Source organism: Neomonachus schauinslandi, chromosome 11 (genome assembly GCF_002201575.2).
Source record: "Neomonachus schauinslandi chromosome 11, ASM220157v2, whole genome shotgun sequence".
Taxonomy (NCBI): Eukaryota; Metazoa; Chordata; class Mammalia; order Carnivora; family Phocidae; genus Neomonachus; species Neomonachus schauinslandi.
Window position 1 is genome coordinate 15,323,043 of NC_058413.1, and position 14,206 is coordinate 15,337,248.

A 14,206-nucleotide genomic window follows, 5' to 3' on the forward strand; every position below is an offset into this window, starting at 1 on the left:
CTGGGACCACAGAAAGGGGATGCTGCTGGTACCCGTGGACACCAACTTTTACTGCAGGGTTTCTACAAAGGCATCAAATTCTCGGACATTCTTCTCGTGCACAGCCAGCTTCTCTGGTAGTGAGTCCTGCATCGGGAGGGGAGAGAAGAGCTGCTTATTCAGGTAGGGTCCTGAAGAGGCAGCTAGCGCAGGCCCCCCGCCCCGGCTGGAGAAGCGAGCACAGCCCAGAGCTCAGCGTCACAGTGCGGGCCGGGAGAGCAGGAGATAGATGCTGGGCCGGGGGGCAGGCACCGCATAGTGGGCTTGTGTCCAGCAGGGTTTGTGGGGGCTCGGGGGCTCAGCAGAACAGCCCAGGGAATCAAGTGGGCCACACACTTACCGAGCTAGGAAAGGAGCATGCCAACAACAGGATGACACAGAGAAGTGACCTTTGGCACAGATCAGACTGACACAGGAATGAAACAGTAGGCCTAGTATGCTACAGATCAAGAAAAGTTTAGGAGAGTTCTTCATGACCTGTGCTGGGCAGAATCCCTTGGGGGCACAGGAACAAAGGCGTCCCAACCACGCTCCCAAGAGAGTCTGACTCAGCAGGTCTGTGGGGAGGCCTAGGAATCAGCATCTTTATACCTGCTGAGGAAGGGGCATGTTAGAGAGTTAAGAGAAAACAATAAACAAGAGAAGAAAACAGAACCTGAGAAATTAAGTTTAACTGCCCTCAAGAATCAACTATTAATAAAAATTTGACCCTAATCAGGTGCTCTGTTTCCACTGCTGAATGTGCATCTGAAGAGATTTCCTGACTGGCACCAGGTGCTGAGGAGAGTTGGGCCTGCCCCCCCCCCAGAACTGGCAGGTGGCCCAGACATGATGGGGGCACCAGGGCAGCGGCGGGAGGCGGGGGTAACTGGCTACTCCTGGCTGCAGAATCACTCAGGGAGCCTTTGCGGTCCGGTTTCTTCCAGGCCTCTTTCCAATGAGAAGCCAGAGGGCCAGTGGCTAAAAGCCTAAAATCAGAAGCCAGACTCTCTAGGATCAAAGCTGTGCGTTGCCGGCTCAGTGCAACCAGGGGCAAGTTATCTGTTTACAAACTGGGATAATAAGAAAAGCTACCTCTTAGGATTGTTGAAGATTCATGTAAAGCACTTAGAAAAATGCTTGGCACCTAGTAAGCCTCAATAAATGTTAATAATAATGATATTGTTATAGTAGTGTTATTACTGAGCATGCTTTTCTGTTTTGAGCAAAGCAAGGGCAGATATTCCAAGATTCCTACTCCTACTAGAGACATTCCTCTAATGTGGATATAGAAGGTGACATTTCCACCCCACCCTGACATCCTGTGGTGTTAGAGTAAGCAGCTAGTTAGGTTTTAACGGGATGTCTGGAGGCCAGCAAAGGGGGAAGTGAGGGACAGCTATCGGGAAAGTCAGAGGCCTGTCCTGGCTGGCCGCACTCAAAGACAAAGAAGGCTAGTGACCCTGACCAAGTGAGGGAGAAAAGGCGTGAAAACCTACTCCCAAAGAAATCCTCCTTCCAAATAATAAATATGCCCCCCCTAGTTAACAACTGTCAATAAAAGAGACCCAAACGATGGGGTGCACAGCTCTCCCGAGCTCGCCCGCTCTCTCACCTCAAGGGTGCTCTCACTAAACTCTTCACCTGCACCACTCAACCACTGTGTCTGGTCTGTCTTTGAATTCTTTTCTTACGACAACACTTAAGAGCCTCCGGGGACATCCTGGCAACAGGCTGCGTGGAGGTGTAGGGCACCCGGAGTTTATAGCCGTGCAGCATGCTCCTCTGCCCTTTGGACACAGGAAATACGCTAAGCAGAGATGCAGAGATTACAGTCAGTATCAGGACATCTGGCAAACTCAAGAACTGCTGGCTGAATCGGGAATGAGCTCTCTGAGGAAAGAGCAAGAACACCAATGCTCAGGACCTCACGTTTCTTCTGCCCTGTACTGCTGGCGTTCTGCCTGACAAGCAGAACAGCTGAACGCAGGAGTGACTGGAGCAGCTTGGCTTTGTGGCATCCGCAAGCCAAAGACCCGAGACAGTGAACAGCAGGGATGGGAAGTAATGGTGAGCATGGACAGAAGAGGAGGAAGTTGATGCAAGCAACTTCAAGACAGTGACTGCCAGGCACAATGCAACCTCAAGTGTGATCAACAGAAAATAAGGATCTAAAGTGTCTCTTTCCTGTTATAAAGAGGATGGGAGGTATGGGAGGTGGGGCAATAAGACAAAGAAATTTCCAGGCCTTTGGAGCAAGAATGACCATTAAAAGAGGATAGGAGGTTGCAGGCTGAGGTCTGGCAGGGGAAGGGGTTTCCATACCAAGTCCTCAGCCATGGACTGCGCTCCAATATCTATGGAGAGGCTGCTCAGCTGAGGGGGATTCTGAAATTCACGATAGAAGGTCCCCAGGTCCATCGGAAGAATGTCGTCTTTAGAAAAAGCCGGTTTCTACAAAAACAAGACAGACTCAGTTTAGCTTGCCTTAGATCACAGAGGAAAATCAGGGGAAAGAAGCTATGAACAACCCTCTTTCCTTCCAGTAATTATCAGAGAAAGGGTTCCTCCAGGTTCATCTTAGGGGCTGGAATTGCTATACCTTTCTCCTCTGGGCAGCTGAGCTCTAGCCCTGGTGCTAACCAGGTGCTAAGGTTTATGTTCCCTTCCCTCAAACTCCTTTCCTTAGCAAAGGGCCATCCATTCAGGCAGGAATAGGGCCTACATGGATACCACTGGCAAATCCTCATTTAGAGTTGAATTTCAATCAAAGACACGGCACAAAATGCCTTCTTGTTCATGGGCCTCCAAATGTATCCCCAAGCAGGGCATGGGGGCAGGTTCCCCCCATGAACTGCACAGCCAGGTGCCCACCCATCCCATCCCCTATCTGTACCAGTCCATCTGATCGCTGCGAAGGAAGTCCTGTTCAAGTACCCTGGACAGTTCTTGGTTTATTTCCCCTATGGCAGCAAAGGTCCAAGAAGGTGATGGCAACTTACGAAGTCGATCATGACAAAGTCATCGTGGGTATTGCCACTGCTGCCCCCACTGGAGCCATTCGAGTGCAGGCTGCCCTGGAGAGGAGATTCGGGCTGTGGGGAGTCTGGAGGATTCACCTGTTTCAGAACAAGGTGGAGGTAGGGGCTGGTTCCATGCACTGGGTGCAAGCTGCTGTTAATAATCAAAGGATCTGTAAGGGACCCAACCTGGCTGAAAATCTGTAAGCCGGGAGCATGGTTAATAGTCTGTGGAGGAACAGTGACTTGCCCAGGAAGACGACACACACAGCACCATCTGTTAACTTAAGTCAAAGGGGGACTCACCATGGGATCGGCATCCTCCAGCTCCAAATTCTTGGGAGCAAACATGGCAAAGGGTATGTCCAAACTGGTTAGGGTCACCTGAAGAGACAGGGAAATTTCAGTGCCCACCCCTGCCCCAGCTTTTACAGGCTTCCTCGGAGTCCACCAGCTGCCTGTGGGTCCAGCAGATTTGCACACCCAGGCTGACCACACTGTCCTCAGGTTCCCATCCTGCTGGTGAACCCCAAATCTCCCCGCCTCCCATCACACACCCATAACATAAACAGGGGTAGGGCCCCCAGGACCCCGGGAGTCAGCTTCGGAAGCCTGACCCACAGTGATTGGGTAACAACTGTTCTGCACTGGTAGAGCTGAAGAGGAACTTCTTATTTTGAGTAAGGCTGAGGCCCTGACACTTGAGTGCAAGGTGTCTGTACCAAATGGTGCCTAGTCTCCCTCTCCTAGGGGAGTATGCTTATATGATCACAGAACAAGAGCTGTGAACTTCTTTTGGAGAGCCATCACAGGTTACTAACCCTCTTCCCAAAAAATTCACAGACACACACACACACACACACACACACACACACAATTTTGCATGCACTTTCAGGGGTCTCACAGACCCTAAGTGAAGAGCCCTGCCCCTAAGGCCTCACTCTAAAGGCTCAGACATTCTCACAGGTGGCAGTGCCAGAAAAATCACCTGGTTGACGGGCTTGTTGACAAAAGCCCCCACTTTGCGGACAAAGATGGTCTCCAAGACATCGTGGGGGGATGCCCGGCCCTCACTGCTGTTTGATACCGTTTCAGTATCCTCGCTGAAGAAGAAAGACAGTGTTGGTACTCATTCTCAAACCACGGCAGAGCCTACTTGGTTGCCCATAAGCCCACCGTTGGTGGGGCTGCAGTCCAGAGCAGGAGTGGCCCCCCACCAGCCGACCCACGTGGTTAATGGTAATACGGGGCTGACTGCAGCCACTGTCACTCTCCCTTCGAGTTGACAGCAGAGGACTGCACTTCCAGGAGCCACTAAAAATGAGGCATATGTGAATGAAACTCAAGTGTTACAACTGTGTAAGACTTAACATTAAATTTAATCTGAAACACCTCTGGTAAGCATCAGTTACCAAGCATACAGCAATCATGCATACAGGCAAGCAGAGGTCCTAACCGTGATTTTAACAGTAATCCATGACATAGGCAGACTCAAGCTTTAAGCTATTCTCTGCCTTCTTGTTTTGTTATCTAAAATTACCATAAGAAGGAATCATTTACAGGGTTTATATAGTTGTGTGTTAAATTTAAGCCTTACCTCACAAAGGGCAGTGTCATTATCCTAAGTTGAGAGTCCCAAATTTGGCTCTTCAGATAGGCAGAGCTTTCTCTGCCCATGACACATCGCCTGGGCTGAGGTCCTCTGTGCTCCACACCACGTTTCCTCTCCTCACCCCTAATCAACCCTCTGTTCAGCAAGGTCTTTCAATGGCATATTTCATTTGGCTGCCCACTCCTTCCCTCTCCAGCTCTCCAGACTGATGTGGAGTCCTGGATGATGGGGGATGGGGGATGCAGGTGGGGGTTCACCCTGTGGCCACCAGGCTAGTAGTCACAGCCCCAGCAGCAGCAGGGGTTAGGAAAGGTCCTCTGGCCAAAAGCAGAGGCTCAAGGTAGGGAGGAGGACTGTGCCGTCCAAGAGGACGCCAGCCAGCAGGAAAGACCAGCACTGAGGAAAGGCCTGAGCTCTGATGACCTGCATTTAAGCACCCCTTACCCCAAGGAGAAGAGATAGGGTCCTCTATCTCTAGCTACTCCCAGACATGCTTCAGGAGTCAAGGCTCAGAAAACTAGAGTGTAAAACGACTAATGGGATATTCCTTTGATTATCTGACAGGGGGAGGGATAAAAGGATGGAAGTTTGGGAAACCAGGAATGAAAGTAATTATTTTTCCTGGTGGATGGCACAAAAAGATCTTCCCAAATAATTTCCCTCCAACTGCTCCACCGTGGGAATGAAAAAAAAAAAATCTATTATCCAAAAGTTCATTTAGGATGTAGTGGGGCAATCAACGTCATTATCTCTGGGGCCTTGCAGTCAAGGGAGGGCAAGGCAGGTCAGGACAGCCTCATCTTCCCACGGGAGAACTCCAAGTGTAAGGGAAAGAGGAGCTCGGCCTGAGCCGGGCCATTGTGTGGGCTAAGTGCTCTTTGGCAAATTACTTAACCCTCTGAGATCCTCTCATCTTTGAAAAGGCGGTAACAGTGGTGATTTGTGCAGGGTAGGATAATGAGAACTTTCATGTTCTACCTCATCAATGTCTTCATAATTTGAAATTTACAGAATGTATCACTTCTGTAATCAGAAAATACAAAGATTTTTAAAAATTTTTACCGAAGAAAAACAGTTGTTTCTAAAAAATCTCCATGAGGTGCTAACATAGCAGAGGAAAAACAACAACAATAATAATCCTAACTACCACCACAGATCCACTGTGGCCCCAAACTTGAGGGTTACAGCAAACCACCTGCTCTGGTCCTCAGGAAACATGAGGACTCATTCCAAGGGAATAAATTTGGGGGTAAGAGAAAAAAAAAAAACCCCACATCTGAAGGTCCCCTTCACTGGAAGAGGGTGATAAGAAGTAGGTCCCGGCTGTTGGCTGTTAATAGCAAGCTCGGGGCAGCTTCCTTACATACCAGCTGCAATGTAAGATTCTTATCGAGAACTTTAAGAATTCCACATCTGGGGCCTCAGTGCCAACCCTGAGGCAATGCTGAAAGCGACTCTTTACTGACACCAGATAGGCACAGGTGTCAGGGAGGATGGGCCCCTGGCTGCCTGAGCAGCCAGGCCGTGAACTCACCTGCTGGAAGGTGTGGCAGCACAGTGCGCCCCGTCAGACGGAGTATAAGTTGCCAGTCTCTCCTGGTCAGCCTGGGCACCGTGGGCAGGCTGGTTGGGAGCAAGGGGTACCCCACCTTCCTTCCCAGGAACCATGAGCTTTGGGGGAAAATGGAAGAATACAGTGAACAATGGCAGTGTCAGGCAGGAGAGGAAACTTGGCCTGGTGTGATGGTAGTGCCTCTGAGCTTTTCCACCACCAATGCTGCCACCAAATGGGCGGGAAACCTTGGATCTGTCTTCTCTGGGACTCAGCTAATGGGAGACGTGACGTATGTGGTAAGAACTACAGAGGGAGAGGAAAGAGGGAGAAAACACTTGGAAGCTCTTCTTTCCTTTCTGAACTCTAGGAGGCCCTTCCTCCTGGAGTCACCTCAGCCCTCTAAAGTTACCTAAGAGCCTTGTTTCAGAGCACTTAGCATAATACTGGCGCGTGAAGAGGCCCCTCCACTGCCTCAAGGCAGGGGAGGCAGCACAGGAACCCCCGGGGTCCTCCCCATCTTTAAAGATACCTGGTGAGGGTGTGTGGCGTTTAGGCCAGCAGCAAACACTACTGGGTAAGCCAGGTCAGCTGATCCAACGCCCAGGGCAGCAGGCTGATAGGAAAGTCGAGAGCTTGAGAGCTAAGCAAGAGAAAAACAAAGAGGGGCAGAAGAAAGGAGGAGGAAAAAATAGGCAATCCTAGAGTATGACTAATGATCAAGATTGTGGAGAGGTAAGGAATGGATCCCAGCCCACATCCTCATGCGGGGCGGCGGGGCGGGGGGGGGGAAGGCGCAGCTGACGTAAGGGTTAAAGACAGAGCAGGCCATTACTCTGTGGCTAAGAAAGCACAGACTTGTTTGCAGTGGGACTGACATTCCCAGCTCTGCAGCCTTCCAAAGGCCTCAAATGAGTTCCCTGCTCCCCCTTTTCCCAGGGGCTCAGCTAACTGTTGAGGTTTCCAGCCCAATGGACTGGCGAAGCACAAGCCCGAGCAGAACTTGCAGCCAAAGTCATTGGTTTTTCCCAGGTCATTCTATTTTCTCCTTTGTCCTTGAGGTCCCTTTGAAACAGAAGGCGTCTTCCCTAATCACACCCTCCATCACCCCTGGGTATGGGAGAGTTTCTATTTATACTGAAAAAGAAAGAATACCACTCTTGGATTGTTTATTTGGAAATAAGATATAAATAACTCCATGTATTTTTTACATCAATGGTAGGAGGAGGGGCAAACGAAACATCCTATTTTGGGCTGCTGTGCTATGGCTGCATCCTGTTAAAAATCAATTACCAAACCTCAAATAACCCCCAGAACACTTGGGGACATTTAAATAGCTATTCCCTGTACTTTATGTATAATTTTTAAATAAAAAGATGCCGTCTGATTATATCCCCTTCTTCCCAGTATGGACTCACTTGATGGGAAAAGGCCAGTCCTGCCATGGGGACCCTCAGAGTGTCCGTCACCACAGGAGTAGGGGTCTGAAAATGTGCCTTTGTGACAGTAAACACACACTGTGCACAGATACACACGAGACAGGAGAAACAAGAGAAGAAAACAGAAAAGGGACTTAAGAAAGAAGTGAAAACAACTCTGGAAGGGGAGCCAGCCATAGGGGCTGAACTGCACGCTGGAAGTCAGGGGTGCGGCAGGGAGAGAGCAACATGGCTGCCTCCCGAGAAGGACAACTTGGAAGCGTCTGAGGAAGACACATTTATCCCAGGGGGCATACATGCTTGTCGCCCTGATGAGCAGGTGGAAAACAAAGCTGAGTCAAGCTGGTATGCTTGGCAAAACAGGGAAACCCGAACCAAGCATTAGTGTGTCCTTAGTCAAAAGAGGCGGAAGGATGTTAGAGAATGGCCTCCAGCAGCAAGGCCTTGAGAGCAGGTGCAAGGCGTGCTGAGGATGAAGACGCTGAGGTTACAATGCTAGACTGGAGACTTTTTCCTGGGGACCAAGAATCTGCAAGGATAGGTTTAAACAACTGACATTTGTTGACGAGAACTTTAAAATGCTCAGGTCCAGGGCAATGGGGTGGCTCGGTCAGTTAAGTGTCTGACTTTGGCTCAGGTCAAGATCTCAGGGTCCTGGGATCGAGCCCCGCGTTGGGTTCTGTGTCCAGTAGGGACCTCTGCCCCTCCCCCTGCTCATGCTCTCTCAACTAAATAAATAAAATCTTAAAAAAAAAAACAAACGCGGGCGCCTGGGTGGCTCAGTTGGTTAAGCGACTGCCTTCGGCTCAGGTCATGATCCTGGAGTCCCGGGATCGAGTCCCGCATCAGGCTCCCTGCTCAGCGGGGAGTCTGCTTCTCCCTCTGACCCTCCTCCCTCTCATGCTCTCTGTCTCTCATTCTCTCTGTCTCAAATAAATAAATAAAATCTTAAAAAAAAAAAAAAGATTAAAAAAATAAAAAAAAACAAAAAAACAAACGCTCAGGCCCCCAGCTGCAGACTTGACTACGCCATCTGCGGCAGGAGGAATGGGTGTGTACAGGTGTAGGCATGCGTGTGTGCGCACAGGTGGACACAGGACAGTGTAGCCCCGCATGGTGAAGGAGAACTTGATGCAGCAAAAGCTGGGGCACTTTAAAAACTCCTAGATTTCAAAGCTAATTATGATTATTTTGGGTCTTGCTGTTCTATCTTTAAGTCTTACCAATTAGCTAGTTAATGCTTAGAATGGGAGGTCGGACCTGAAATCACAGTAGCAGGTTCAGGGTCACAGCTATTTCCTGACTCGACTTTGTGCCCACATGACACAATGGTCCGTATTTTTTTTGGAAAACAAACACCACATTAACATGCATTTACTGGACCTTTGCAAAAAGCTCAAATAGAAGTTGTTGAACAATTATGCAATTCCCTGGGTTAAGCCAAGGAAGAAACTAGTTCAATATTTACAGGAAGGATGAGACTTGCTGGCAAATCATTTTCTCTTTCTGTTCTACCACTAAGGTTGAAAATGAATACTTTTGCACCAAACTGTACCAGCCTCAACTAGAGGTACTCAGAGGGTAGTGACACGGCCCACCCACAGGATGCTCAGTGTTGGTAAGATCTTGGCACAATCTACTTTCAAACTGTGACAAGACACAGCAGGCAACTGATACCATGAGAAAGATAGGCTCCCCTTACACAAGTCAACAAACTCCGTGCAAACAGGAGATGCAGGAACTACTTAATTTCCCCTTACTTTTGGGGTCAGGTCAAATTTCCACTGTACTTGAGAAAGAGACAAACTGATTTGTAAGGCCCAGCCTCACCATCCTCATATCTCCCAAATCACAACTTCATTTACTGTTTACGAATTTATCACTTATAAAACAAAATAGGGGCACCTTGCTCAGTTGGTTAAGCGTCTGCCTTCGGCTCAGGTCATGATCCCAGGGTCCTGGGATCGAGTCCTGCATCGGGCTCTCTGCTCAGTGGGGAGTCTACTTCTCTCCCTCCCTCTAAGCACCGCACCCACCTCGTGCTCTCACTCGCTCTCTCAAATGAATAAATTAAAAATTTTTTTAAAAATTAAAAAATAAAACTTCAAAGAACATCAAACTTGACATATTCATATTTTGATCATCTAAAAACTAATCTACTTGTACTAATGTGCTCTGGTGGCCTTTCCCTCTTTTTGGGTCAGGATTGTTCTATGTCAGTAAGAGAGCCAGAAGCTGCCCCCTCCCAGAGCAAACACTCATGGGGAAAGGGGAGTAACAGTAACATGCAAACTGTCTAGGCAACTTTACAAGAACCTCCTTAAAAGCTCTAAATGGGGACAAAAGAAATAACAGAGACCCATGGATTTTGTAATTTCTTTCACACCATTCAGCTAGCTTTTTTTTTTTTTTTAAGCTAACTTTTGTGCCCAACTTCTGTTTTGGAAACAGATGAGAACCATAATTTTAATCCAGTATCTCCTAACAACTCAGAATGAAGTAAATTTAAATATTTTCTTAATTAAAAAACACAGAAAATAAAAATCTATGGGTAGTGAATTAATTTGTTGGGCTCCCAAAACAAGATGGTGAAAGGGGATAATCTGGGACTAGTTTAGAGAACACAGAACTGAGTTAGGTCTAGAAGAGACTGCCTAATGTGCAAGTCAGAGAGGAGGGGAGTGACAGAGGGGATGAGCAGGCAGAGCCGGGAGCTGCAGGCCATGAGGTGGGAGATGAATGACTTGCGGTGGAAGGGAAGAAACGTGCCCTGAAATCAGTCATCTGGCAACAAACGACTCCTTCGCCGAAGCAGACTTGGTACCGTGGACATTACACAATAAGGCCACACAGGTGGGTGTGCTTGGGAAGCTGGGAACCTTGTATGGAGCCTGTGTTTCACTGAAACTAGGTTTGACACTGGAGATGGACTCAAGTGGAAAAGTTAATGGTTAAAAATGTTCAGATAAAGAATGCAGATAGCCAGATATCTGTGTCAACTATGAGGAGAAACTGCACGGCTGGTTTCTTATTGGCATTCTATGCCCAATAATTACTGGTTCCTTTTGTGCTCCTTCCATGATTAGGAACCATATTTACCACTTCAAAAGTGAAGTAGCTACCAAATTAACAAGAGTAGGGTAGAATACCTCTCTGGTATCACAATGCATTTGGAATTCTGTGACTCATTTTCTAGGGAATTTTAAGATGTCTCTAGGAATGTAAAGGTTACATGTAATCTTGTGGGTTAAGAATGGTTACAGGCTAGAGGGGCGCCTGGGTGGCTCAGTCGGTTAAGCATCCGACTCTTGGTTCGGCTCAGGTCATGATCTCAGGGTTGTGAGATCAAGCCCTGTGTTGGGCTTCACGCTCAAAGCAGAGTCTGCTTCAGATTCTGTCTCCCTCTCCCTCCCCGCTCTGCCCCTGCTTGCAAGCACATGAGCGTGCTCTCTCTCTCAAATAAATAATACAAGCTTAAAAAAAAAAAAAAAGGCATGGTTACAGACTAGAAACATTGCAATATTACCTGCTGGATAAGAAGGCTCCCCCTCACCCCTCAAAATAACCGTCTGGAAACAATCACCAGGACCACCAAAAGAGACTGTATCTAAATTCTGGTACCAGTTCATGCCCATATATATACCAAATAACTATAGCCCCCCCCAGAACCTGTTTCCCCCTACCTGAGACGGAGGGGAGGTGGAAAAAGAGGTGGTACACACTTCTTGAGAATCTTCCACAGAAGGATATGTTACTCCAGTGTCCTCACCAGCAGTTCTATGATGCGGGGAAAATAAATCATCAATTTTATAGTGACGGCAGTGATTTGAGAAGGACACAGAGGGAGGTTAGATAAGGATGCAAGTTGTGACAAGAGCTGTTTCAGGCAGAGCTAAGTATGGCAAAAGAGGCGTGGTGAGTCCTCGATAATGTCAAACATACCCCAGAGAACAACATCTAGAGGTTGACCAAGGCTTTTATTTTTAACCCAAACATCCTACCTGACATATGATTTGAGAATATTTTCTTAAGCCTGGCCAGTATTGGGACTAAAGAACTGTCAGCAAAAGAGATGCAGTGAAACAAAAATCCAGACTCCAAAGATGACCCCATCCAACTTCAAAAGTCCTTCCCATAAAGGCAGTATCCTTCCTGATACACATCTGTTCCGACCTCTACAGAATTCTGTTTTCTGGGATCTGAGTCTGCTTCAGATTCTCTCTCCCTCTCCCTCCCCACTCTGCCCCTGCTTGCATGTGCATGAGCCTGAAGATTCTAATCTCTAACTAAACTGTGCCAATGGTCACCAGAAAACCATTTAATTTGTGAGGGGCATTCTGTTAATTACTGCCACTCTTGTAGTCTCTAAGTAAAATCAAATTGAAAGTCAAATCACTACCGTCAAGATCCAAAATGTCCAAGAATTTTCTCAGTCTGTATATTCCAAGGCTTGGTGTACCTTACAGGCAGCAGCAGGAAGGGAAGCTAACCACTCCATTTCTCTCCCTGTGGGGTCTCCATCACTGCGCCCTGCCCACTGGTGAGTGCTGAGAAAGGTGCTCTATGTACAAGATGAATGCCTCTCCCTAGCTGCAGTTTGGGAAAGCCCCTACACATTCCTCACCTGTAATTACAGGGGTGCATGGGTGAGGAGCTGGGATAGGGACGGTCCACAAAGTGATCAATGATAATCCCCATGATAGGTGGAGTCCTCTCAAACTGCCTGTAATGCAATAAGCAGATGACAATATTTGTTAGAATGCCTTGTCAGCCCCCCTGAAGTCTTCAGAGGACCCCTCACCTTACATCTATTGGCAGGTACCACTAGAGTCTTAACTATTGCATCCCTAAATATAAACCACAACCCTACATTGATGGCTCTGAGACACTCAGATTCTTCCATCTGGAAACGGGGCTCTCTCTCCGAGTTTATTTTCCAGAAGGGGACTGATTTCAGCAATGGCAAAGCTGAACTATAAGCTTAGCCACGGAGTTTGAGGGAAAAACAAACTTTAATATCTTGAATTCATCTTTGGAAGAGCTCTTTTGGATTCCAAGGCTCTTTCCTCACCTGGTAGACATAAATGCCAAGTTAATTCTGTAAGCACAAGAAAGAGTGATGGTGCCCACAGGGGTGCCTACTGTCCCAACACGAACTGTCTGGAAACCTAGAAGAAGAAATATACAATTAGCTTTTCCCTAGAGAACACTGACACTGTCTCTAGTCTGGCTTTCCCTGAATCATGCAGCCTATCATACAATCTCTGGCTTTATCTATTTCACACCATGAGTGCTGCAGCCTCAATTTCATATAGGTTTATGTGTGTGTATATATATATATTTTTTCTTTTCATTTATTTTATATGACCTAATATTGGAAGGGAAATCAGAATTCTATTTCCAGATAAACCTACCTTCAAAGCGGCAAAACAAACTGTTAGTCCTAAAGTCTGAGCAAGTCCTAACCAACCCGGCCCAAATGTGTCACATGCCCAGTGAGACAGGAAAGGGGCCCTGGGGCTTTATCACACGAAGCCCTCGGTTTATGTAGGCACAGAAGTGACTGCACTTCTACTCATGCTGCCCCCCAGAACTAAGTATAGGAAAGAGCCGGGGCCTTGCAGGCGATATTTCCAACAAAGCTTTCCTGGTTTTCTTGGTTTCATGCCCAATTTTCAAAATTGCCTATGCTCATCAGAAACATTTAACATGCTCATTATAGAAAATTAGGAAAACAGACAATGGTATAAAGAATAAGAAAAAATACTGAGTTACTAGAACTCTGGGGAAAATTATTCAGTCATTCCCTGGAAGCTCTTTGGACCACCCACCGGTCTTTTCCTTACTTGTATCACACCTATTAGAATCACAAGCTACATATTATGACAGGCAGCATCCAAGCCCATCTCTGAAGTCAGGACGGCTCTTAACACTACAAATGCTTTTCAACCTTGATACGTACCTTCTCCTAAGCCATTCAGCTGAACTTCCCCAAAATATATCCTTAGGAAAGAAAGAAAAAGAAATAAATGATTCTTTATTCTAAGGGTCTCTATAGCCAAAACAAACAAAGCAAACCCTTCCTTTCTCATCTGCATGACCACTTCTCCTAATGGAGCAATAATGTCACTACTTCAAGTAAGCTGCAGGCATAGGGATGTATATGGGAAGAATTGGCTAAGAAATAAGGAAAATAATAATTAAGTGGAGCCTGTAATTTTAGTTTCTTCTTCCTGCTCCTGCAATGTATTTTTAAAGTATACCTCCTGGGGAATAAAGAATCTAGAAATAAGATTCACAAAAAGATCTCAAACCACTATTAGAAAGTACTAGTTTTTTTTTTTGAGGTATGTTCACCAAATAAGATTATATTAGTTTCAGATGTACAACAAGACTCAATATTTGTTTATATTACAAATTGATCATCACAGTATGTCAGGTTAACATCCATCACCTACATACAAATGTTTTTTTCTTGGGATTAGAACATTTAAGATCTCCTTTCTTAAGGGGAACCCTCTTACACTGTTGTTGGGAATGCAAACTTGTGCAGCCACTCCGGAGA

The 14,206-nt window shown here is 46.9% G+C and overlaps 1 protein-coding gene across 3 annotated transcripts in view; it reads right to left on the bottom strand.

The window, feature by feature from the left end:
• ATG13 (autophagy related 13) overlaps window positions 1-14,206 on the bottom strand; it is a 55,410-nt gene that overhangs the window by 2,219 nt on the left and 38,985 nt on the right. The window contains exons 9-20 of one of the 3 annotated variants that reach the window (XM_044919141.1): window positions 13,604-13,644; window positions 12,713-12,809; window positions 12,266-12,364; window positions 11,325-11,418; window positions 7,621-7,719; window positions 6,735-6,845; window positions 6,185-6,321; window positions 4,027-4,141; window positions 3,345-3,422; window positions 3,021-3,137; window positions 2,344-2,472; window positions 47-126 (exon numbers count right to left, since the gene is read on the bottom strand). In XM_044919141.1, the coding sequence (XP_044775076.1) occupies window positions 49-126; window positions 2,344-2,472; window positions 3,021-3,137; window positions 3,345-3,422; window positions 4,027-4,141; window positions 6,185-6,321; window positions 6,735-6,845; window positions 7,621-7,719; window positions 11,325-11,418; window positions 12,266-12,364; window positions 12,713-12,809; window positions 13,604-13,644 (1,195 nt within the window). In that variant the 3' untranslated portion in view covers window positions 47-48. Of the gene's footprint in view, window positions 1-31; window positions 127-2,343; window positions 2,473-3,020; window positions 3,138-3,344; window positions 3,423-4,026; window positions 4,142-6,184; window positions 6,322-6,734; window positions 6,846-7,620; window positions 7,720-11,324; window positions 11,419-12,265; window positions 12,365-12,712; window positions 12,810-13,603; window positions 13,645-14,206 lie in introns of those variants that run through there. The other 2 variants (XM_021685416.2, XM_021685410.1) reach the window with 2 other exon arrangements.